The 26728-nt window shown below is 38.8% G+C and overlaps 2 protein-coding genes across 3 annotated transcripts in view; both read right to left on the reverse strand.

Moving 5' to 3' along the window:
• Positions 1-86: 86 nt before the first annotated feature.
• On the reverse strand, positions 87-23380 carry GK5 (glycerol kinase 5). Of its 2 annotated transcripts, XM_036388500.2 has the most exons (17): positions 23344-23380; positions 22269-22293; positions 19933-20026; positions 16840-16915; positions 16338-16431; positions 15223-15354; positions 14122-14197; positions 13438-13499; positions 13283-13356; positions 12899-12959; positions 11672-11798; positions 8959-9063; positions 6537-6622; positions 5223-5326; positions 4506-4565; positions 2143-2276; positions 87-1072 (listed from the first exon to the last, which is right to left on the reverse strand). In XM_036388500.2, the coding sequence occupies exons 4-17, from the start codon at positions 16899-16901 to the stop codon at positions 936-938; spliced, it is 1314 nt and encodes a 437-aa protein (XP_036244393.1). In that variant the 5' UTR covers positions 16902-16915; positions 19933-20026; positions 22269-22293; positions 23344-23380; the 3' UTR covers positions 87-935. The 2 variants fall into 2 exon arrangements, with proteins under 2 accessions (XP_036244393.1, XP_036244392.1); XM_036388499.1 differs by lacking the exons at positions 22269-22293; positions 23344-23380 and adding an exon at positions 21079-21220.
• Positions 23381-23398: 18 nt separating this feature from the next.
• The window catches only part of XRN1 (5'-3' exoribonuclease 1), a 38403-nt gene continuing 35073 nt past the window's right edge, over positions 23399-26728 (reverse strand). Inside the window, exons 43-44 of the transcript XR_008508547.1 lie at positions 25646-25813; positions 23399-24921 (exon numbers count right to left, since the gene is read on the reverse strand). The gene's annotated coding sequence lies outside the window, so the exon portion shown is untranslated. The remainder of the gene's footprint in view (positions 24922-25645; positions 25814-26728) is intronic.

Consider the following 26728-nt stretch of genomic DNA (forward strand, 5'->3'; position numbering starts at 1 on the left):
GGAAGCTGATTTACACATAATCCTGAGAAAATTACAATAATTTAATATTAGAAATAAACAATTATATAAGAATAATTAACTACACATTTCTTTAATTATATTTTATTTGTTTAAAAAATACAAAAGTAATTTATAGCTTCAAAAATAGACTTTTTACTCCCTTTTAGCTATTAATAATAGGATTTAAAAATGGCCTTGAAGATACTAACAGTACAGATATTTACAAGTTAGATAGCATACCTGGAACTAGTTTTAATGTATCTGTGCTGGCCACTCCAGATAAGATTGCTTTCAGTCTTTATAAAATTTTTAAAAATTGAGCTACAAGCTAGCTACAAAGTATCAGCTACAAAAATCCTGGATTTTTTAATGGAGTGTTAAAAGCCTATTTGCTTTTGTATTTCATCTTGATCTAGTGCACAAATAATGTGATCACAGCACCTAGTGTCAACCAAAAGGTGGTAACAGGCTACTACCAAAATAATGTCTTTGCACACAATTGAATTCCACACAACCCAGCCCCAACAATCATTTTGTTTCTTAGCAATGCCTAGGGGAGTCAGTGTGCCTTTTACCCTTCCTGGATGATGAACACAGGCAAGATTTTCAAGATCTAAAGAGAGGTGAGCTGCTCAGTGAAAAACCCATCCCAGTTAGAACAGCCCATGGGAGGATTCGAGCAGCTGGGCCACCCAAAGGAGGTCACTAAAGGGACACAAATGCTGCAGCTGGACCACAGCTGCCACAGGGATGATGGGAAGGTTCATTACAGTATGGTAAATAATCCAGCAGCAGGGGGGGAACTGAAATACCACACGACTTATAATACACCATCACAAATTTCAGTTATGGCTTTTTACTGTCCTGTTAATGTCAAGATGTTATAAAACACGAATTAAATCGTCTTAATTCTTCTACATTTAAAACACAAATTTCTACCGGTGTGGTGAGTGTTTCATTGCTTGCAGCCATGCATCCATAGCAGGTCTGTATTCCTCTGAATCCTTTTGGGGCTCAAATATTGCTTCTATTTGCCTTAGCTTCTTTAGTTGTTTTTTGTCTGTCCAAAATCCTATAAACAGAAAATTCATTCTCCAGCTCAACTGCAAATATGTTATTTTTGAGTTGTTTTAATCTATTTCTAAGAGATTCAAAGCAGAAACACAGTAAGAAATAATGACAACTTTTCTTTTTACTCTACCAGAAACTTTCTCAGAGGGAAGCATATTTTTAATAATGTGAAAATCCTTTCCAGTAGGATCCACTTGTTTGGAATCCTGACAACAGCGCATCTGCTTAACTGGGATGGTTTCCAAGGAACAGCTCTGGTACACTGAAATTCCCTTAGGTTTCATCCACAAAGTGCTTTTGGTTGCAGGTCCTTCTCAATGAAGAAGGGCCACAGAAACAAAGACTTAGCTGCTTTCCTACTGTCTTAAAATTGTATCAATAGCAAGAAACAGCTGGTGTTACAGATTCCTATCAGTTTATGCTATTAAATTGTTCTTGTTTATCAAAGGTCTCAACTTTCTTGAACTTTTAATTGCTGAATGAATCTTACCCAAGCATATAGTTTTTACCTTCATGTGTGTTATTTACATATCAAAGCACTTCAACAAAAACATGTTTTGTGGGTGCATATTAAGCAAAACTGTCAACAGTTTGTAGCTTTTGGTCTGGTTAACAATATGAAACAATTCTGTGTGAGTAGAGCTGTTTTTCCTGTTCATAATTAATTTTGTACTTCCATTCCTGTGAAAGCCTCAGAGGATAAAGGCAGTGTTCACAGAGAGTGACAGAGCTGCAGGTGAGCACGGCGGCTCCCTGGCCACAGGGTCCTTCCCCAGCCAGCAGCACTCAGGCAGCGCCAGTATGGGAATGGTAATGGAATGTCTGAGTCAAGGAAGAGGAGGCAGCAAAGACAGGGTTCACCTTTCTTCCCTAGCAATACATCCTTCTAATGGTACTGTACAGAGAAACGTAAACACGATTTACCTTCGATTCCCACAAAAAGGGCTAAAGTAATCCTTTGGGGGGGCTTACAATTACTTGAATTTATGCCCTTTTTTGTCTGATCTCTTTTCTATTGTATTTACAACATGCATTATAAAGGGGAAAAAAGCCTTTTTAATGTCTACATACCTGAAGCAAGGCCTGCTAGAAAAGCTGCACCAAGACTAGACATTTCCGTGTTCGCAGGTTTTTCTATTTTTTTATTAATTAAATCTGATGTCATCTGCATGACAAAACTATTATTACTGACACCTCCATCAGCTCTATAGGAAGAAGGGAAGAAGTAGTTAAAAAAATGTGTTAAGTGCTTATTGCCAGCATTTCAGAAAACAACGTTTGGTATTTCACACTTATGCATAAATCTTCCTGTCACTCATACACAAATGCATTTCCACTTTATGGGTAAATTTAGAGGACAGAACAAGGTGCCAAAAAAAAACATAGAAGAAAAAAAAGTTTATAAACTTGGAGAGGAATGGTAGGCAAACAGGGACACAGGACTCTATCAAAAGCTCTGAAAATTCTGTGTTTTAAAACTTTGCATCATCTTGGCAGAATCAGAAGGGTTTATAACAGAATCTTTACATAGTTACCACCAAATTATCACAACCATTACACCAAACAAACGTTTCATGTGTTCTCAGATCTGGAAAAGTACAGTTCTCCTCAATACCAAATCTTTGTATTAGTTAGCTAAAATGTCTTCACAGTTACTTGTTTTTAAGAGGAAGTTCAGAATGGAGCTTCCATCTATTTTCCTACTTTGAGACCAATTTAATGGGGAAAACGAGAACTTATCAGTGCTGATCTTAAATCATCTGAGATTTTGAAGCAATTACTCTTGCAAACAAAATAACAAAAAGCAATCTTTCAAATGTCCTAGGTAGGTTCGTTATGCTCTTGTACTTCAATAGAAGCCATGTATGGAGGTGGTGTTCTATCAAATGTGGTGCAGAGAAGACCTCTAGTGTTTATTGCTAGAGAAAGTGCTAGGTAATAAAACTCTTTAGTTATAGCACATGTGGATTAAAGCTGAGGGCTCTTTCTCTGTGCCTTCCTTGATGGTGTTGAGACAAGCAAAGAGAAGTAACAGGAACCTGGTGAGGACTAATGAAAACAATGCCCAGAAATCAGGAAGGAACAAGGAATACAGGAAAACAGCCAAAAAAGAAATTAATAGGTTTATGGGATAAAAACAACAACAAAAAATCAAAGGTAATTGATAGATGCAAAAGATATGTAGACATAAGGATGGTAGAGCAGTTTGCAACCCTACTGAGAACCCCACACACATAATGAGTGTGTCTCATTATGTTTTAATATTTAATCCACAAGCTGAATTGTTACTGCTTTTAGTTAAGTAATACAGACACTATATAAAACTGCAATTTTATATCCATGAATAAAAAATAACATGATCATACAATTTAAGCTTTATATTGCAAGGTAAATGGAATCAGAATTCTAATGATCCCTAGGCTGTATTTCCATACTTCCCATATTTTAAGAGTTTTTTGAGTTTGCACTTTTAATGTGACTTTTCAAATTTTTGATGCAATTTTCTATGTTAAAAAGCTTCCTAAGTAATCAAAGTTCTGGTACTTTTCATCTTTTCATTAAACCCCTAACCCTGGCTGTTTTTTCACCTTTGCCTTCTCTCTCCCAGTATGTGATAGAAAGCAAAAACTTTTACCTCCTCCCACTTCTGTATTCTTGCTTTTTTCCCACTGAGAGCCTGATTCTGACCTGCCTGCCAGTCTGTTCTTCCTTTGCAGAGGCACAGGAGGGATGGGAACGCTCACCTCTGCTCCTGACTGCAGTGCCATGCTGACCCCTGGCTGCCCGAGGGAGGAATTTTGTTGCAGAGCTTTCTGAGCCTCAGAGGGCTGGAGCTTCTGACAATTGGTGTGCTCAGAGAAGGTCCCTACCAAAATGTGAAATGTGGTCTTCCAGCAATGTTTAATTCAGCTAAATGTGCAAGCATTTTCTAGGGATTGCACTTGCCTCACTAAATTTGATATAGTTCTTCAAAGATTAAAGCAAAACTGATGTCTAAAACTAATCTCTCTCTTTCCCTCACAAATAGAACCAGTTTTAACCAAAGTCTTCAAAAATTGTCTGTGAAAGACCCAGCACAGAAAATGTCAGTATGAAAGAATAATGACAAAGGGTAGAAACACCTTTGTGGTAGGCATTGCTATATGCACTCTAGTGCTACCTGAAAACATGGATATGACTTCTTTTAAATTTTTGTTTTAATAATTAGAGCAGTTCATTACTCCCCCACTAACCATCACCAATGCCAATAGCTGTGGGTAGACTCTACTGCTGCTTAAGTTACATTAATATTTGACTTGGAAATCCATCTACTTCTAAACAGCAGAATTTTTACAGTAAGAGAAAATGATAAAGAAAAGAGGAAAATAATAAAGCTCAAACTTGTTTAAAATCAAACTCTCATATATTGAATTTAAAAGTTCCGGGGAACTTACCGAATAGTTCGAAGAGGAATGTGCACCTTCTTCACAATGATATCATAAAGCAGTTTGTTCCTTTAAAAAAATATTTAGTTGAATTAAGCATTATATATTCTATAAAGTGTTTTCAGTATCTACATAGTCAGAAAATAAATGCAAGAAAGGCCTCAGTTCTGTTAGAACTGCTGCAATACCTGAAAATTTCTAGAATGCATAAATGAAGAACCCAAACCCACTGAAACTGATGTTTGGTCTTTGTCACTGTTACAAAGGCAAAGTATGGCTAAATCATGGCCCATTCTATAGCAAGTCACTGTAGAAGGTTCATTTTTCCCACTGAAAGTTACTGATAGGTTTCTAGAGATGCAATTGTTGATGTAACAAGTGGCTTATAGTGAGGAAAGAAGGCCAACAGTGCTAACTGGAGTTTATCCAGCTATTCTCTAAGGGGAGTATCTGAAGCCTCCAAGTTTGACTTTTTCCAGAAACCATTTCATTTAATGGGAGAAAATCTAACCACAAAGGATCTCTACCTTTTTTCTAGTTATTTGTATGCAGTATTTGAATGAGATAGATGAATTCTTAACATCCCTTAAGATCCTTTTCACTCCTTTCCAGTGTAACAGTAGTGTATTGTATAAACTGCAAAAGTCCATGTATCCATTTAACACTGCTGATCTAAATAAAAGCAAAGATAAGAAAATAGAAGCCAGATAATTTAGCAAGGAGTACCTGAAAGCTACAGATTCCAATATAGCTCGAACAAGGTGGTTTCTGTTAGTGGAAGGTTTCAGCCCCATGAAAGAGGCACATGAATATGGGTCATCCCCAGAAACCTGCAGAAAAGATGTCACCATGAATTCAGTGAATAGTATTTGTAGGCTTTTGTGAAAGAAGTAAAAGAGTAAGAAAAAAATAACTTACGACAATTACAGGCAGCATAGTGGAAGAAGAAAATTGAAAACAATATGTAAGAGGCATGTAGTGTTATTTCAGCTTACTCAGCAAACAGTTTAAATTGCTTCTTTCAACAGCAAAATGTTTAAGTGACTTCTTCCAAATCAAACAAACTAAAAAAGACTAATCCACACAATTTCCCTTTAAAATACATTTAAAATGTACACCAATTGTCTAGGACAGGGCACACTCATGTTACTGATATTGCTGTTCTCTAACAAGATTTCACACATGTCCTGTCCTGAACTCCTGAAAAAAAGATTAATTGACTTTCAAAACTCCTACTGAAAAGGACAATAATACATTTTATTGATGTACACTGCAGCCTGTTATAAGTGACACTGAAGGAAGCTGGGCTATCTGGAGAAGAAATTAAATTCTTCTTTGCTTTGTTCCATTAGCATACAGAACTTAGACAAAGGTAAGGTAAAGATGTTAAGGTTCTTCATAAAAAATCACTAGTCCTGGGAATGATCAAACTGGGCATGGTTAATTCAAACTTTTAGCAACAACACTGAGAGATGAGCTTAGATCACTGAAGCCAAACAGTTACTAAGACTTCTAAGAGAAGTCTATTATACTGAGTTTGACCATTCCTAGGGAAGTGCTTCAGTATTATCTTTGCTTTTCATAACGCCAGGACTTGCAAGCTTGCTAATATTTAGATACTTTAAAATATTCTGATGAATTACAAACCTACACCTTGAAAAAAGGCAGAATAAAATAAATTATTTTGGAACAGTGATTAGAAGTATTGTCTCAATGAAAGCTCTGTCCTTCATAGCAGAAAAACTGTGGCATTGGTTTGTGTCTCTGCAGGCGTTGCCAGTGTTACTAGGGGAAAATAATTCAGTCTATCTGTCCATCACTGATTTTCATATTTGGTAAGAGTTTTTCAAGGGGAGGAATGGCATTTAACCATTCTGATATGACAATGGCCTTCATGTATTGTGATGAGCAACAGACAGTAAGAACCTCAACAGTACAGAATAAATACTGTGATAAGATGTAAAGTATTACCTTTAAAATGTAAAAATTCATTTTTAATTGGGTTATTAAAATTCAATCTTGATTTAATAATATTTTTACCTGCAAACCTGGAATGAAACAAACACCTTGAGAATCAGCAGTACTCTGTGCCATTTCTGCTGTTTCATCTACATTGTTGACAAGTTCTGTAAAGATACATAGGTGGTAGGATGTTATTATTTCCTTCAATTTCTTAATTTTGTCTCACTAAGAAAAAAACATCTAGAGTCAGACTACTTCTTTTTCAATATTTTCAAACTACATGTTCTAAGGGAGACAATCTCTTCTCTATTTCATGTCCATAAATCACATCAATAATCCCAAACTATTCAGATGAAGGCTAAACTCAAAAGGATCCTTTCCTATCTGCTATGCTGTAGCCTTTTAATCTTCAAGACATAAATGGGAATTAAGAATGATAATGGCACCTAAGAGTGCTAAAATCTTAGATTCATAGAACATATCTTTCCCCTTATGTTGTTACTGTCAGTCCAACCACCTAACAACTACAGAGGAAGTCCTTAATACCTATATTTTATCAGCACTCTTAGTATCTTTACAAGTGACACATGAGGTAATACATCACCTCTTATCACAATAATGCCTCTTGGATAAACACTGCTTTTATTCTCTGTCCAGCCAGGTGACTCCTTTCCTAACTCAACAGACATTCCTCTTTAGCTTGTTCTTCACTCACATGAAACTCCTGTACTAACATCCCTCTTCCACAGTTGCAACTAATGATGTCCTTATGTGGCCACATAACATGATTTTACAGAAGACTAGTGGTCTTCTCTGCATGAGAGATACTGCTTTTTCTTGTCTAAAATAAGTGAATTTTCCTATTAAAGGTAAATTAGTTTAATCTAGCTCAACTTACCTTCGAAAAGCCCACCTTGGTAATTTATCAGGAGTTTCAATTTACCTTTGTAACCTTTGTGAATTTGTGAGAATACTATGGATTCTACTGTGCTCAGACTAATAAACCAAAATCACATTTTTTCCTTCTTGTTGTCTTTGCTATTATTGAATTATATATATAGTACACCTCTATGCCAGGACAGAAAATCAAAAATTAAGTAAGACTGACTTCATGCTGAAATTCCACAAACTCCTACTTCTTAAAAATTCTTTGAAGTTATAGGATTCCACTAAAAGAAGTGCACTAAACTAAGTTTGCCTTGCTGCAGAAATTATTATTTCCAAACCATCACCTCTATTGTGTCTCATCTTCATCCATGTTGGGCCTCACTACCCTTATTGAGGCCATTAGCTTACCTTGTGTTTTGGCCCAATTCCTTCTGTAGAACTAAAGTTTTTCCATTCTCTAAAGCTGATAAAAGTTTCTGAATTCTGCTTCTCTGCAACAATATTTTCAGAAAATACAGGCCTTACTTGTTACAGAGTTTAAAGCAGCTTGCCTTTCATTTATCTCATCTCTAAACTTCCCCCCCTTTTTTTTGCTATGGTAGCAACTGTAGGTCATGATCATTTTACTACTGACTAGCTAAAAATCCTTTATACTTCTGCATATACCAATAATATCCACTTTAAGTACAGATAAGTTCCATATGGATAATTACCCATTTCAATTATGGAACCTGAAGTAGCAAGCTTATATATGTAGCACTGACACTTGAGCCTGCAGCACTGAAATGTGAACTGAACTGAGTTACTTCCTCCAAAGCCTGGTGCCTGTTACTCTCTAGGCTTAGTCAAAGGTTGGATGAAGATGTGAGGACCAATCTGAGTCACACTTAACCCTTAGGGGCACATGCCAGAGCACATCCATGTACACATGCATCTAAAGCTGACAGCTTCAAGAAGTGTGGAATCTTGTGGTGAGGAAAACCCTTCCCAGACAATCCAAAGTTTGAGACATTAATCACTTTTTTCTCATCCTAGGAAAAAATACGCTAAATTTCTAAGTAAGACAAGTAAATTTTGAAGTTCTAATTAGAATACTGAGAACAGTTGTTCTATGAACAATCAGTAGGTTTGAACATCAGCTACTACAGAGCTGGTATTTTCTTAGTCTGTCATTAAACTGGAATGCAAAACCTTTCATTACAAAACAGTAACAGCCAAAAGGCACATTACTTCCACGTGAAGCAACAGCTCCTTGCAAAGTTCTTCATGTTATTTTCATATAAATCAAACCTGTTATTAGCTATGAGATGTACAGCTCAAGCCCTCTCAAAAGCAAGTGAGGAGTAAAATATTTCAGGAAAATAAAAGCCTAGTTAGGCACGATGGTCTGAGGCAGAGACTGAAGAGGAGATGATTGTGCAAACCCAACTCCCTGCAGCAAACACCCTCAGCAGAGTGCCTACTATAAAGACAGTGCATTTCTGCTGTCCAAAGCATGAAGATTACTTCCTTCACTTATGAATAATAAATCAAATCCAGTAACACAACTATGAACCCATAAAACAGCTTAAGCAGTTATATATTTCACCCTCTATAAAATGACAGCAGTTACCTATATCCAGAGCCCATTTTATGGCAGTGCCGACGTCCGATATGGAGCCTTCAGTTAAATAAACAACTTCCTCCCCAATCTTCCAACCGATCAGTGGATAAAGACCTTCATTATTTTCCAGGAAACAAAACATTCAGTTAAAATAAATGTTTCCAGATAAACATATACAAACATTCCTCACAATAAACCTACCTAGAAAATATAAATTCCTTTGTAGAATTCAAACTAAAGAAATCACTGGTAGAGGTTAAATATACTGTTTAAAACTTTAGTGATGGGATAACAAGAGAACTGAGTAACAGGTTGTTAGACCAAAGTTAACCTAAAAAAAATGCTATCAAATTACCAAAGAAACCACCTTTAAACTGAAGATCTATCTGTGCCTACTTTTATTTTTTATATAAGAGATTGTGCATACCTAAAAATTTATCAGTGTTTTTCTATTTAAGTCCATCCAACTTTCCCCAAGCGTTTCTAAAAATGAAGAGTGTTCTCCCCCAAAAGATAAAGCATGAAGGCTTGGCTCTCAGATGGGAAACACAAAACTGAAACAGACATATACACACAAAAAAAGTAACACAAACTTAGAGCACAGATCTTATTCACAGGAGAAGATGAAAGTGGTGTACTTTTTAACTCCCTGTTTAATATGCAATGCTTCCTCAAACAGAAAGCAAATAAAGGAAACAAGTTTCACCCGCACTTCAGCTAGAGAAATGGCTTTTCAGGTCACCAGATAAGAACCCAAGTAGTCAGTGGTCACTGCAACAACTTCACCCAATCAGGCACAGTAACTGCTGCAGTGAAGGAAGTGCTCATACTTTATGGAGCCCTGCTGAGGACTCAGAGATCGTGGGCAATACTACAAAGGTAAACGAGTCCCATTGTACCTCTACAAGGACCAGAAAAGCACCACAAGATCTAGGGGCTCTCTCTGCTTTCTCAAAGTGACTTTGCTGATGTTTGTATTCCTCACAGAATCATCTCCAGCTTGCTGGCCTGTGTCCAAATGAGTGGTGTGGGAGTCCCAGTGCAATTGCAGGAACTTGTGTTGGTACTGGGGCACTCAGGTGCTTACAATATAAAACAATCAGCAGCACTGATTGAAGTCTGTATTTGTCTCTTGAAAGGGGAATGTATATATATAACTCCAGATCATCCTGGTGCAGGTGTCCCTTGAAATCTTTATTTTTTACTAAAAGTAAAGGCACAAGAAAAAAAGCCCAAAAAGTTAATTGAGCCGAAAATCCTAAAGAAGAGCAGCTAATTAGGGACAGAGACATCCATCCATCACGTGGCCTCCCTAAAGATGCTCACACCAGAGTTTCTAGCAGGGTAACACAATCCTACCTCTAGGGAAGGGGATCCCCATGACACTTGGCATGACCAGAGGTATTAAGAACCCTCAGACTACCAGAGGTAGCTTTAAACCTCTACAACATGATTCCATCATTGAATTGTGAGACAGGCTGGTCTTGAAGGAATACTTTATTTTTCTTTTTTTTAAACTGTTATATGTAGGAGCTAAATGTAGACCAGAAACTAGAACAGCAGCTAATGAGTAGTTTGCACAAGGATGCTGCAGGGATTCATCTTGCAGTCTTAAATACATATGTCAGCTTTAAAGATTGCACACATTACATTTCATGCCCAGGGCACTGAGAAAGCCAGGCACTTAGCTTGTCCCACTAACCATACCCCAGGACAGCCAGAGAACACAGGGAAAATAATTTTAACCAAACTAACAGCCTAAAGCAGTAGAAGTTTCACAGCACTGCTTTAGAAGATGTTAACTCCTATCAGAATACAATAGCTAAATAGAAAAACGTTACAGCAAGTTTTTTGCTATTACATTTTAACAGACTACATATGTATTATTTCCTAAATAAAAATATCATAATAATGACATAATTAATTAGCAAAAAAAGCATTTCCATTCACAGGGAATTCAATGCCTATGCTATTCAGTCCTGACTCATCTCATGTATTTGCCAAGGTCCTTCAAGACTTGAGCTGGTAAAATTCTCTTTATCACACTGCTGTCCTCCTCCCCAGCCTCACTCCATTTTAAGCAGTAGACATCCTGAAATTAGTAACTCTCTAAAAATATGACAGACAGAGAGAGACTGTGTAGGCAAATTTACTTCAGTGTCATCTTCAGTGTTTGCTCTCTTGACAAATTAGTTGACAGACCACAGATGTTCAGAATGACAAAGTTTTAAACACTAGAAACACACTGGGGAGCCCATTTTAAAAGAAAACTTATATCTTCTAATCCTGCATTATCTCACTGCATGTGCTTCAACGCGTAAGGGCTCAAGGGGAAGAACTTGCAATGATTCACTGCAACATTTTGATGTGAGAAGCCAGAGGATCAATCCCTTTTTTCTCCCATCCTGTACAATACTGCTATGAAAAACAGGTGAAGGAAAAAAACCAAAACAGGAGGGATGCAGGTAGCAGATATAATTACCAATGATGCTAATTAAGTTCTCTTCCTGAGAAGCTTACTTTAGGATAAGCAAAATTTACATTGCTAATTAAAATTTTCCTTAGTCTTCTCTTCTGAAAGAGCTCCCAAGCTGTTTTTCTACCTCATAGACAGAAGAAAAAGCACATCCTTGTTCTATTCTTTTGTGGACCCTCAGCAGTAACTGCTATCAAGGAACAGCTGAAAGAATAAAATCCCCTGAAACCAAAACTTCAGTCTTACTTCCCCGTGCTGCAAAGAGGTGCTCTCCAGTATTGACATTCCAGAAGCCACCTGTTCCCATTGTCAGTTTAACATCTCCTGGGTGAAAGCAGCATTCTCCAAACATGGCTGACTGCTGATCAGCTACCTGTCAATCCAACAAGAACAACGGGACAAGTTAGCTACCAACCACCAACCTGCAAGGCTGGGTTTGAAAATATCTCTGTAAACACTTGGGAGTTCTGAATACAAGTAACCACTCAGGAACTGAGCATTCAGAGAGGACTCATTTACAATTTCGTAAGCATTTGCAGGCCATTATAACAGTCAGATTTATCACTGGCATCAAATTACACCAAGCTTCACAGTGTGAAGTATCTGTAGGACTCCTTGCAACACTGAAAAACATTATGGAAACAAAAGAAGTATTTTGTGGTTTAATATTTAACAAGGATAAACGAGGCAGTTGCAACCCCAAGGAGCAGAACAGAGTACCTTGGCCTGAATTCCTTTTTCTCCAAATAGAAAGCTGAAGTATTGAGGTCTTGCCTTTTTTTATCCTTGATACCCCTCCTGTACCAAATTATTCCATGCTCCATTTTTCAACCATGATTATGCTTATTAAATGTTTTTACTTATGTTTTTGCATTGGTGAAACAGTGAATTTGCAGCAAGATTTAGTCCACAGTCCTTTAAAACAAGACAAATTCATGTTAGCTAGGGGACAGTTTTTTCATTTAGCTCAGTTCAAGCAGATTTTGCTCCAAATCATCACTTCAGGTTTTCTTATCCAAATTCTAACTACTGAGGAAAGAACATGTTATTTGCCACTTATTTTTAGTGAAAAATAAAAAAGGGATAAAAGGTACAAGTGGATCTATTAACAAATACTCTTAAGTAGTTTGGTCTCACTGAAGTCAGAATGGACTCTTGCATAACTTCATAGAGAACAACTGATTTTAAGCCAGACACACGCATTACCAGAGCTTAGAGTCCTACATTCAGAACTTAATCATTTGGCCACACAAACTTAGTGGACCTCAGCCTCTAGAAATCCCTTCTTGTTCCTTTCTCCTCCCTCCCCCTAATGTTGTAGACTGGCTTTTTGGAGAATAATTCAATAATCAATTCTATTGTAGCTAAATCACAGAGAATCAATAGAGAATATTAATGAAAGAAGCAAGTAATCAATCAAAGCCAAATAAACAGAATATAAACACACAGATTTAAGAAAATATTTTCACTTACCACTGCCATTATTGGAATAGGTACCCCAAATATTTCAGAGTCAGTTGATCCAAAGTTGAAACTTAAAACAAATCACATTAAAATTACCTTTTTGTTAAAATGAAATCTAGGTACATATAGCTTTGGTCTGGATCACACATAAAAGGTAATGCTACTAACTTATTGTAAAGAAAACATTAAAACTATCACTTTAAGAAACACAGTAAGAAAGTTTTCGACTTGGTATACTTTTAATACAAGGTATAACTGCATATAAAAATATTTTTTGTGCTCATGTGTATTATTTGGCCCGTACAGAATATTTAGTATTTCATAATTAATCATAATTAATCAGCAATTAATTTAACAGTTATCATATTCTTTTAATTATGCCTTCATAGTTACCTTGTGTCTCTCACTGGTGGATAAATAGACAATGGAATAGAAAGTAGATTACACAAAGTGGGATTCCAACATTTCTGAAATGAAAAAGTGAAAACATTAGCAACCCTCTGAGAAGCACAATAAATAGCAACAACATTCTCTGGAACAGCACATACCGTAAAGGGCTCAAAAATGCCTGTGGAACTGGCATTTGAGTAATCTGTAGCATACACAGAACCTAGCATGAAAAGAGAGAACAAAGTAAGCTTTTTAGGCATCCAAATATTTAAGTTTTCTTTAAATATCTCATTGACTCCCATGAAATAGAAATCAAGTGTGAATGAGCAAAATCACAATGATACAATGAGCACAGAGATTTTACCTGCTGCTCACTATTCCATGCACACTTTAATTACCCAGTTTCCTCTCATGAACCTGTCTAGAACAGCCAACAGCACCACACCAACTGCATCACAGTCATAATGCGACTCCTCAGGCATTAGTCCTCAGAATAGAAACTTGTAATTCTTCCACATTTTTAACAATTCTTTGTTCTTTTGCTTTCACAGGTACTTTTCTTCAATCAACACCAATTAGCTCTGTTAGTCCTCTTTAAATCTTATACTCTTAGAAGGCTGATTACACTGAATAAATATTTCCCTTCCAGGAAGGCCCCAAGAATAATTTATTCAGAAGCTCTTTTTGTAACAGGAAATACGTTACAATTTTTATTGAATATACAAAAGCACAAATTGCAAAAAAAGTATCTGAATTCTAGGATATATAAATGACAAGTAATGAACATAATTTCTTAGATTCCAGTGTGTTTTACTGATATTTAGAGGAACTGTAATGTTCACCTTTAGTCAATCTATACAGTAACCATGTGTCAACCGTTCCAAAGCAGCAGTTGTTTTTTTTGGCAGCTTCTTCAGCCTGGGGAAAAAATATATGAAAAAAATTATTTAAAAATGGGTATGGTAAGAGAAGAATATTTATTGATTTCTTTTATTATTTTCTTCATGATTAATCTAAATGTCCTCAGAAAATAAGTCTCTGATTGTAAACTTTTCTTCTAAAAAGGCTGAGTTGGCTATTTAACTAATACTATCCTACAAGTTCATGCTCCTAACAGAAAATATGAACACTTTTTTACAGTTGCTTCTAAGAAAAGAAATGCAATTAATCTTCTACTGTAGAGGCATCATAGCCTTATGAAAAGAAACTTACAGTCATAATTATAACAGTGGTGAAAGAGTGGTAGATTAAAAAAGCAAGGTCCTGCATGGTGAGTATTAGAGCAATGAATATAGCAACACATAGCTCAGGGCTCATTAGTGCACTAGAGTAATCCAGCACAACTTATTCCACATGCACTTTCCAATTCACAAAAATACAAAATGAATTGTGCAGTATGGTGTTATTTGTGAAACTGCAAAACACTCAGGAATAAGGCAGAGTGGAAAGGTAAGAGGTCCCATTGAAAAGAAATAAAATCATCATGCAAAACCAGAAGGCAAACAGCTTTAAAACAAAGTACAATCACTAACTGTATAAATGTATCAAGTCAAATAAGATGATTTTATTATGTTGCTTATGTATAAAGAAACCTTTTTACTACTATGCATTTCCAGAATGAGAGGAAAAATTTGTACAAATGTAAGTTACTATTTTGGTAGACAGGCTTTGAACATTAACACAGAAAAAAGTCTTTTCTGGTTCTTCTGAGAAGAACGAGCAAGAGAAAACTGAAGCAATAACAGCCAATAGTCACAGAGTCATGGAATGGCCTGGACTGGAAGGGACCTTAAAGAGTTCCAACTCCACAGCCATGAGCAGGGACACCTTCCACTAAACCAGGTCACTCAAAGCCCCATCCAGCCTGGCCCTGAACAACACCTCCAAGTCACAAGCCATCATTATGACTTAAGAAAGTCATTGCTTTTCCCTTTCCAGCTTACCTCATGTATGTTTTTAAAAACCCATGACAACTTCATAGAAGCTTGATGTGTTGAGAAAGTAAGAAAACTGGGTGCCAAATATCGATCATTCCCAGTCAAGAAATGAAGCACTGTAAAAATAACATGGATTACCTGTTTCAAAAGAAAACAGTTACTTAATTTTTAATCTTGCCCTCTAAAGGTTACTGATCAATTACCTTTAAAGGATGACAACACAGCTGAAAGCTGCTGACATTAGATTCAGAAAACTCTAACTCCTTCAGAGGATCCCTGAGTAGGATTATGTAAGGACGTTCATATCAACAGACAGCAACACACACCACAGCAAAGAGCAGCTGCTCTAAGCAAGGCTGCTTGAGCACCTTCTGCTGGGGCACTGACAGCCACTGCTCTGCACTGCCAACACTGGTCACCTCTGTGAGCACAATGCATGATGTGGCTGACACCATTATACACTGTTATTCCAGTGGAAGTTCTCTTACAGTTGACAGGCTCAATCATGACTTACTAGATTTACCAAAATTTAACCATTAAGCAAGTTTTCACAAAAGAAGTAACTGGCAAACCCAATAATTTAATTTCTTAATGTGACTGTGTTGCTTAGTTTCCACTTGGAGGAAAACTAACTTCTGGTTTTGGACTAGGAGCAAATCTTTCTCTTCTACAAGTATGAAGCACAAGCCACAAACAGCATAAAATGTACCTCCTATAGATAATCTGAGCAAAGGGTACATGAAGAAAACAAGCCCTGAAACCAAAAGCCCAAACCACTGCAAACCCAGACCTACCTACATCCACAACCCACACTGCAGTGGTGTCAACATGCAATGTTTTAATATAACAGACTAAAAAGTAACAAAATGAGCCTTGCACCTATAGGTATCCTTTTCCATAATAATTACTTTAGGCTACCAGTAGTGAACTTTATTTCTTGGAACTATCTTAATATTACTCAGTTAAATGTTCATTGCTCAGTTAAATGATGGCCACAGCACAGCACATCACATCACCATCTGAAGAGGACACTTGCAGTATTCCAAATAGTGCCCTTACTTGTCATAAGAGTTAAACAGCTCTAATATATCCAAGCAGTATCTAGATTAGTGCAGTTTTACCTTCAGCAGAAGGGAGTTATTCCAGGAATTCACAAGTTCAGCACTTCTTAAGTCTTGCCAACTTATGAAATTATGAAAGGGTTTCCCTGTCCTCCTGAAAAACAGTATTTGAATGATTAAAGCCAGAGAACACAAATTGCCCAAAACATTCAACATTATGCACCATTTCCAATCAGGACAATAAACACTAGGTTAGTTCCTATAATAACTGCATATCCTCCTGGTGGATTTAAGGAATTATTAAATCAGCACACAGACATTTGGAGTGTCAGACTTCTCACCAGAATTAAAAATACGTATGGATTAATCTCTTCCAATGCATAAAGAACAAAAAGGCCACACAGTCACGATCTCTTCTGAGCAGCCCTAAGGTGTGGCTGTGCAAACACAAGAGAACACAAGTGACTTGACAATTTTTACTTTTGAGTTCAACACTTCTACAGCCTGCTTCTATCCAGTCTATGAATACAAATTCATTTTAAAGAACACACAACATACATACTTGTGCCATGTAATGAAAGTTCCTCTCTGGGTGGAGATGCCAAGACCAGCAATTTGCCTCATGTGAAGTCCTGCAGCTAAAAACCGAAAATAAATGACAATCACAAAAAAAAGAATCTATTTGGAGAAGCAAAGAAAAATATTACTTCTTCAATATAACTATAAAACCTATGGAATACTTAGGAAAATAACAGTTTATGAGAATATAAATCTCTACAAATCGTTCAACTAAGTGTTAAGAGCAGTGAAATGTTACAGAGCTCTGAGTCAGAGAATTGATTCCAAAGTAGATAAACAAACCTACGTATTTTGCAAAAGCAGTTGTGGCACACAACTGGATCCTTTCCACCCTCTGAAAGGCCTGTTGATACCTTATATGAACGATCTCAGAGACAAGCAGGCAGATTACATATGCCCACATGATCAATTAAAATGCATATTTCACACTGATGAATGTGAACAAAAGCACCAACGAAAGCACCTTTACAGACTTCGGGAAAGAATTTCTATAAAGAAACAAAACTAGATTGACCCTGCAGGCAGTAAATAGATAAATATGAATACATCATAACTTTTTGCATCACATTGATAATGACATGTCTCACTTGAAATATTTCTTGAGCAACAGTTCAAAATTCCTAAGAAAGAACTTGCTTAAATCAGGTACTACCGAATGCAACAAAGTGTACTTTAAAGTCAGAAGTACAAAAATGTACATTTGGATATACACCAATTTTGCTGTTAAACCTTACCTTCAAATAACTGTAAATGTTCTGTAAAAAATGTTACAGAACATTTTTTCTAATGTAAGTGTAAATAATTAAATATATCCATAGCTATTTTCAAAGCAACTCTGGTCAGCTTGCTAATTACCTCCAGCCATACTTCCAGAAGCAAAATTACATTAAGAAAATACACATTAAAAAATTTCCACTTAAATGACAGACTACCCACCCTATCCTGTTACTCTGAAGGGCTCTCATTCCAGCTCCTTGAACAAATCCCAGGTTAAGTAGATCCTGCTCATACATGTTCTCATGTTAATTTGCACGTGCAAAGTTGCTCATTTGTGTGAGCATGTCCTGCAGACTCTACACCCAGCACCCTCTCAGTGACAATTACAGAAGGGGTTTCACAGAGAAAGGGCACATCCTGTGCTACCCAACTCTACCTGTGCTTCTGCACCTTCCCTTACACTGGCTCCTTGCATTCCTGCCAGCAGTGCTATCAATTCCTCAATCACTTGGGAATTAAACCAGTGCTTTCGCAAGGCAACCGGCTCCACCTGCCTGCACAAGTGCTGCTGGCAGCAGGAGGGTACAGGAGGGGGACCTGGGAGTGGGTGGCCTGAGAACAGCACTATGTCTTTTTCAGGCAAAGCCACAGCTTTCAAGAACTTTCACAGCTCACTAAGGACTACTGGCATGTGTTACTCCTTCCCATCTCCACAATCTGCACAGTCCCCCCACTTTCCCTGTGTCAGCTATCATACTCTCCAGACCCACCCACATAAGTGGAGCTAACTTCCATTACAGACAAAAACAAACCTAAAGACAAACATGAGTATTTTTCAGTTAAGCTGCCTTTTGGATGGAGTGCCACAGTAAGAGACAAAGTTGGTACCATGCAGCCAGAAGATTCCACCTTCAGGTGGTACTGAACTGCAGCAGCTCATCCACACATGCATGGAATCACATGTTTAGCCCCACAAGCTGTGCAAACCCAAGTGTCACTGTGCTCCTTCTGCTTCCAGACAGTCATTCCTGCCCCTGCTACCACACCCTCCCTTGCGTCAGCACAAACACCGGTGAAGCTCTGCTGGCATAAACAACCCGACAGTGATTCCACTCAGGAAGCTGCCCTGCTCTAGGAAACCTCTGTAAAAAAAAGGGGTGGAACTGTTTCTTTTGACAGCACTGTGAGTTATGCTTACTTACACACCCACTTAAAAATGACTTGCCAACAATGGGTGCAGCTTGGCCACAAGGAAATCTTCCCTTTTTAAAACTAGCTGAAAAGTCTTGCTTCCTGACTTGTCCCACAGAATGGAAATGAAGGAAGACAGGAAGGTCTTTGGGGGTTGAGGTGGCATTGCTGTTCTTGTGACCAAATAGTTGCGGCTGCTGACAAAACAAACCAAGAGCCCAAAATAATCAGTTTCAGTTTACACCTGGTGATATTTACTTTCTCTGTTCCTTAGGCAGCCTTCCAAAGGAAGGGACAAGCAGTTTTGCCATGAGCCAAGTCTGAAGGCAGAGCAACACTGGAGACCAAGCAAGAGGGGCTGAACAGGAGGAACTGAATGACTTGAATGAAAGAGTGCAATGTGCATACACAGGCCAAGGAGGCGGTGGGAAGGCAACCTGTCCAGTTGACAGGTTCACAGCATCAACATGGCACAGGTGATCCAGGATGGACGGCAGAACACTGGAGGGTAGATTAATACAAAAGCTGTGAGAGTTGTAGAAAGCAAGAGCTAGGTTAGAGCAGCATCCAGAAAAGCAGGGGGAAAACCCATCAGAGGTTTGTCAGAAAAAGGAGTCGTATGTATTTAGTGTGTGGAGCACTAGGAATTTGTAGGCTAAAGTACAAATAGAAAAGAACAGTAATACAGGATAGGACAGTAAGAATCACTTAAAGTTTGAATGGGAAAAGGAGGAATATCAGGTTGCAATCGAGTGAGCCCAGCTCTGCAGCATCCTGCATTCGTTCTCACTCATACATACAAAGCGGTGGTAGAACAATGGGGCACTGGAAGGGGAACAAGCCAGCTCTCTGTTCCTGCACAGAGGCATCTGGAGGAACAGACACTGGGGAAGGATGCATATACAAAAAGCTGGAGCCACAAAGTGCTGGCACTGATGCATAAATCAAGTATTCACATTGCTTCTACTTCAATTCTAATCTGGCCCCAATGAAAGGAAAAAGGTAATTGAAGAACCTTAATTTACATAATGATTGAATAGGCCTTATAGCATGTTGTAGTCCTGTGCCCAGTGATGATTTTCAGTACTAGCTAAAATAGTTTTATTATCCAAGTAACTAAATTTACTGATTTTGATAAATAAATAATTTCTCAAATTTAAGCCCTTACCTTGTACAGCCTCTTTTATTACACCAATAAATTGACTCCATAGCACTTCAGGATCTAATTCAACCCATCCAGGACGAGGATAAAGTGATTCTACCTGTTTGGGAAACAAAATAGCTTTATCAAATGAGCAAATACATTTGGCTTTGGGTTGTTTTGTTTTGGTCTTCATTTTGTGAATCTCCTGTAAGAGTAGAAACAATAGGGTAAGTTTTAAAATATTGTTCAACATGGGTGTGTGATCTCTAGAAGACCTCCCCTGTTCCAGGGCAATAAAGAACCTCAGACCCCTTTAAATAAGGAAGTCCCAACCTCTTGGAATAAAGGAACCTGTAAAACCCCTTCCAGAGCTGCAAAATGAAAGCAGGTGTCTCAGAAAGCCGTTTCTGGTGCATTGCTTAATTCTGACGTCGGTGCCTCTGAGCTTCTCAGTGGCAGCACAGCAGACCAGGGATCAGCCGTCAGACGAGCTTCCAGCGCCAGGGAGGGTCAGCTCCACCGAGAGCAGCCCCTTCCATCTCCGAAATCCATCAGATTTCTTACACTTCTCCTCGCTGCAAGATCTTCATTGCAATAGGTAACAGTAAAAAAAAGTTAATTCTGGAGATTGCCTTGATCCTAAAATCACAAGCGGTACTAACCAAAAGCAGCCTGAAATTCACGTTCTAAAGTTGACGCTTTTTCACATAGCGCTGTTACATGATGGGATGCGTGAAACGTAAATCCTTTGCAAATCTCAGCTGTGCCCTACTAACAAAAGTGGTTTTGTTCAGACAGATCAGTCGATAAGCGACCGAAGGTAAGGTAACCGGGAAGGGTGGGAGGGGGTTAGCGCTGAAGTAACGGGGTGAGAGCTACGGCGGTCCCGCGGGGCTCGGGGTTTGTGGGTTTCCCTTCACCCCTCGGGAGGCGGAGCCGCTCCTGTCCGCCCTGCCTCAGGAGATGCCCGTGCACTGGGACCAGCCGAGCTGGCTGAGAGCCTGCGAAAGCCGAGCCCCGACGGGCAACCCCCGCAGGTCGGAAGCGCTCGGGGCACAGCGAGCACGCTCGGCCCCGCCCGGCTCCCGAGACAGGTGCTGCCGCCGGCTGCTCTCGCCGCTCGGCCCCGCTCCCGACCGGGGGCGCGCCCCGCAACCCTCCCGTACTCACCTTCCTGTGGCTGGAACCCCTGACGGCGGCCGCCCGGTCGTAGACGTGGCACTTCACCACCGTGCTACCCACGTCCACCCCCAGCACGTACCGCGCTGGGGCGGCCCCGCTCTCGGGCTGCCCGCACGGCATTGCCCGGCGCGGCCCGGCGCGGAGCGCGGAGTGAGGGCGGCCGAGCGGCCGCGCCCGCCACAGGCGGCCGGGGGCGGGCGCTCTGAGGCCTATGGGGGGGGCAGGCAGCGGGGCCGCCGCGCGGGCAGGTGGCGCCGCCGCGGGCGGCCGGGCAGGCCGCGGCCTGGGAGCAGCGCGGGCGGTGCGGCCCCGCCCGCCGCGCCCTCACCGGGCAGGGGGGGCCGGGCCTCGGCCCCGGGATCCCACAGACACAGCAAGAACACGAAAGCGGAGCCTCGCGTTTCGTCTGTGCGGTCTCTACAAAAATCTACCACATGCACATGCACGTAAAAAAGGGCTTTTAGTTAAACACCAAGTGTTTAGGGCTTTGCCAAAAGGCTGAATTCAGCCCCGAGCGCCGCGGGGAGAGATGCCCACGGTGCGATGCTGACCCCCGTGATCAGTGCCTGACCCCAACTTCTCCTTACGCTAAACGAGATATGTTTTCTCCTGGGATTTGTCACTGAAGGCACTGAGTATCCATGAACAAATTACGCATAATTACACAAAGTCATGAGCTGCAGCAATTCACTGATGCCATCAGTTTGCTTTATAGAGGGAACAGCATCTAAAACTACTGCTGAAACAGATTTAGTGACAGAAATGTTCCCGTATTGCCCTTGATGGGTAATTTTTAAATTATTAAAAATTATTATTATTAAAAATAATTTTTAAAATTTTAGGTGGGTAATTTTCAAACAGAAACAACCAGAAATATTAACAGTAACAATAAAACTCAGAATGCTCAACCTCAAACCAGTACCAGTAGAATTTCGTTTTAACTCAAATGTAATCAGAAGAACTAGTCAATTAGTTTAAACTCATTTAATTAGAGCAGAAAAAGAAAAAAAAAAAAACAAACCACATTGAAAATATTTCCCCCTTGCACTTGTGGTTTGGCCCCTCTTAGAAAATAGCTGCAGTATGAACAGTATTATGTGAGATAAGTCTGGCATTACTGGATCTTTAACCGGGAATACTACTGACAGTGAAAGCCACAGTAAGAAGAGGCTTCTCACCTCACATGGGCAGTCGCAGAGGTCACTGGGACAAAGGTGCAGATCACGAGGAAGGGAAGACACATGAAAGAGAAAGACAAGAAACAAGCGCTTTACCTCTCCTCCCTAAGGAACAACACAATAGAAAATCACAATCTCTTTGACTTTTTATTCTCCTTGACTATCTCTTGACATACAGCTAATAGATCTATGTCAGAGAGGTACCAAGTACTTCATATTCTGATGAAGAGTACTTTCCTTCAAACTAATTATCAAAACTAACAGCATAATAATTACTTAGAACTTCTGATGAAAGCTCCCTCAATAAGATTCAACATGTGTAACTGGTATAAAAGGCTAAAACCCCTCCAAACATTCAAAAATTAAGCCTTAAGAAAAAAAGGCATCTAGATATCCTTTGTGCTTTTACAGTATCAATACAAGCAGAGCCTGCCTCACTGCAAGGTTAAGCAAAACTTCAAAAAGAAAATGGATGCAGGTTACTTTTTTCTTTCACAAGCTCCTAATGTAACAAACACATACCCTTTTGATTGCATGGAAGTGGCCATGTAAGGTTGATTTCTTCTAGCAGTTTAATATGTTAACAAAGAACTTAGATGTGTGGAAAAACATAACCAACTTGCAAAGTGTCAATGCATATATAATCTTAGTCATAGAGAGCATGTGTTAAAATTGTTTATGAGAGGCTTATGAAATACAAATTTCTTATTGTTCTGTTTGTTATGTCATAAAAGTAACGCAATAAAAGACACAATGTGCTTTGATATGTGCAGAGCATGTCCATACATGACTTATTTGTTGTTAGTTTATATTGGTCATAAATAATCTCATTGCCAAACAGGCACTCTTTGTCTATCCAAAACCTCTGCCACCCTCAGAGAAAAATCTTATTGTCAATATGCACAAAAACCCCAAGTTCATTTTAGCACAGGCAAGAAACATTCAATTTGAAGTGGAACTGTATGGACACTTTGCTGGTAACAAGCCTGCATAACCCCTACCAGCACCCCGAGTCCTCCTGCTTGGGTGAGGGCAGGTGGTCAGAGAGGGAGCTGGCACACCTGGGGTCACATACCAAGTACCTCAGCAGCCATGTCCCATTCTTCTGCATCTTCTCTGCTGAAATCCTCAGCTGCTTTGCTCTCTGGAAAGCATGGCAGGTCTTATTTTTTACTGGGTTATCAAACCAAATGAAGGAGTGGAGGCACTCCAGGGACCTGTACAATGCTGTAGCAAAGGAAAGAGTTATTCAGTAAAACCAATCAAATGGCAGAACATCAGGGTCAAGAAGATCCTACACTGCTAGCAGGGACAGCAAAACCCCTACCACGATTTATACTGAATATAATTGAATATTTATAAGCAATGTCATCACACTCAGCTTATTTCAGTCAGCAATACATAGACTTTATAGGATGATGCAAGAGACCTTGAGATGGAACTGCCAGCAGACCTAACTCCCAGAAAGAAAACATGATCCTGACACTGTCTTGATATTTTCCAGGACCAGATTATTAAATAAAATTTACAAATTAACTGTATTTTGAATAGTTAACTAGTTTGGGGTTTTTTTTAATAAAGTATTCTCAGGTGCATTTCTGTTGTGTTGGAGCATCTTCATTCACCTAAGGCTTCCAGTATGAATCAAAGTTGCCAGTGGCACTGCTAACAGGAGTCTAGATACTGAAATATTATAGAGCAAGACCCAAAATTTGCAGTGCATGGGGGTTTTACCTTCTCTTCCTCAGCTGTTTTTTGGTCAAGGTGCATCTATCTTCCTACTGCCTCCTCAAACTGTGAGTTACCCTTTTACCCACTTACTTAGCTCTATCTTTTTAACAAGTTTTAATATTATGAAAGCACTGACATGGGGCCCTTTGTCACTTTGCACATAAACAAGAAAGAGCCCACTAATTTCTGTTGCTCCACTGGCTGTGCAGCCCACATCCATCATTCATTAAGACTCACCTAAAAACTTAACAGATGGACCAAAATGAAAATGATGATTTTTATGCAAATGTTGTTGCAATAATTCATCATATGACCCTTTCTCATCACTTCCTCCTGTACTGCAGAAGTTACCACTCTCCTCGAAGCCAACACACAGAACCACATGCAATGACATCACTTGATGAATAATGTTAGATTTGTGGGTCACTTGAGCTTTAGGCAGTCATGGGACGTTTCTTAAGGAGTTCCATTCTTGCTAAATCATCCCACACTCCCACTACAAACTGTACCAGCCCAGCTGTTCTTGGGGCTCCATGATGAACTATTATGAAAAATAACACACAGGAGAATGCCAATCAGATTAATTCCTTGATAAGGTTCATAATGTGGCAACACAGTTTGGCATGACCCAGAGGGAGCAAGTAATAAGAGACTGGTTAATCCAGGATTATCACTAGAGATTGCACATCAAATCTGTGCCCACATGCAGGAGGATTTGCACTGTGCCTCAGGCGTAAGTGGTCCTTCCTTTCTGCCAGCTCTGCAATACAAGTAAACTCTGACAGGAAATGAGGTGGACTTTAGGACAATTAAGTTGTAAGCCAAGAATTTATCTACCAAAGCAAGTGAAGTGAAAACTGGTGTACTTACTCTGTTAATATTTCAGTATTTGCCCATTATTTTTACTCGGCCTAAGGAATACCTGCATTTGGAGAAGAGCAATGTCTATTAACAAGATAGTGTCCATCATCCTCTGGATGTCTCTTAAGGAATTATTGTGTGGACTGAAAATGACATAACTATGAATCATTTTAAGAAAATGAGTGATTGAGTTCCTGTATATATATATGTATGCGTGTGTATGTACATACATATGATGGTCCTGTGTAACTAGAAAATTCAGGGCTGAATAGCTCTTTAAAAGAACATTTATTTCAAGTCTAGAAATTAACGAAAAAATATTAAAAAGACAGAAAAATGGCCATCAATGAAACTTAATTAGAACAAGAGAATGGATATACTAAAAGCTAAAGGGATCAAAAAGCACTTAAGAACCATTGTTTCAGTAAGACATAGCCATTAAAAATAACTGCAATTACACAAAATACAGGACTAAGTGTGATTATCAACTTTCATAAATCACTGCCAATGCACTGATGTTTTATTGACCAAGTTTTACCAGAAAAAAAAAGTTTTACTGAAAAATGCATTTTCTGTACTTTCAAATAACAGGAACCTGGTTTACTATATGCACTTGATGGCATTGTGACCATTCCTTTGATTTGTAATGTATTTCAAAGCAGAAATAAAACAGGAAATTTGTAAATTATAGAAATATAGAAATATAAACATCCATTAAAAAACTGACAGCAATAAGGAACTGTTGTTGGAACCATGGATTCTTTTAATAAAGAACAGCCACTTACCTCATGATATCAGATTCTTCAAAACATTTATCAGTTACAGTCTCAATATTCAAGGGTCCTCATGCACCTGAATTTGAATTCTTTTGGCCAAGAGTGTGTATTCAGACTGCCCTTATGCCCTTGATGTCACTGTGTCCCCTTTCCAGATACAGAAAGACAAGAACATAACTGTCTCTCAGTAGTAAGGAAGGCTGATTATGGAATACATAAGGAGATCACATTGCAAATAGAATTAAAAACGTCCTTATTGTAAGTACCAATTACTTCTTTGAGATTCCTCACCCTCAGGGGTCATCTCTATAGTAGTTCAGATCAACTCAATTAAACTGAACAGAAGTCCTGTAATTTTTGAATGGGAGCATCCATGCAAGATTTACTCTGCAATAACTGATAATATTTTCAAGTTATCCCTTCATTTAAGTTGCTTGAATTTTCTTTAGTGCTATATATTGAGATGGCAGAACTCACCATTCAGGGTAACAGCAGTTAAGACTTCATTGACTAATCATTTGAAGACAGTTTATGAAATCTAAGATTTTATCTTGGTGTCTTTAAGTTGAGCAATATGACCTGAGTGTTTACAGCAGACTTGTTCGATACAGAAGCACCAAGTTACATACACACTTACATAAAGTTGCAGCAGCTGCTCATGCTAAGAGTGTACTCCAATCTTTATCTTGGTTGCTTTAAACAAGCTAATTCACACTAAAATGTGTAAGAAAGACATTAACATTCTGCTTCTCAGCCACTAGCTGGTTCTCCACCTTTTAACAATCACTAGGACTGAGCTTACTGGAAAATAATGACTTTTCTATGGGGTTGGGTTTTTTATAATCTAATTGGTGACAACGCCAAAAAATTTTTGGAAGATCAGTATCCTGTTAAATGCTTTTAATTGCAAGGTGACCAACAGCCTTTTGAAAAAACTTTGTATTTTGATCACAGTTACAGTTGAAAGCCATCAAGAAACAGTCAGGAGGGCAGGTCCTGCTTCTGAGATCACAGAAACTGAGTTTCATGAGATTTGATTCATAGTGTAAACTTCTGGGCTGGAGCATACACAAGTTCCCACGTAGTATTTGG

The sequence above is a fragment of the Molothrus ater genome, chromosome 10 (genome assembly GCF_012460135.2).
Source record: "Molothrus ater isolate BHLD 08-10-18 breed brown headed cowbird chromosome 10, BPBGC_Mater_1.1, whole genome shotgun sequence".
Lineage (NCBI taxonomy): Eukaryota > Metazoa > Chordata > Aves > Passeriformes > Icteridae > Molothrus > Molothrus ater.

Bases quoted from the DNA above. Each gene is read 5' to 3' on its own strand.
- GK5 (XM_036388499.1), bottom strand. From the start codon at position 21,210: ATGCCGTGCGGGCAGCCCGAGAGCGGGGCCGCCCCAGCGCGGTACGTG. The intron at 9,064-11,671 runs GTAAGACTGAAG...AAAATAATGAAG, and splicing joins CCTCTTTGCAGCACGGGGAA to GTCTTTATCCACTGATCGGT. The intron at 1,073-2,142 runs GTATGTAGACAT...TTCTGTTTATAG, and splicing joins TCTAGCAGGCCTTGCTTCAG to GATTTTGGACAGACAAAAAA.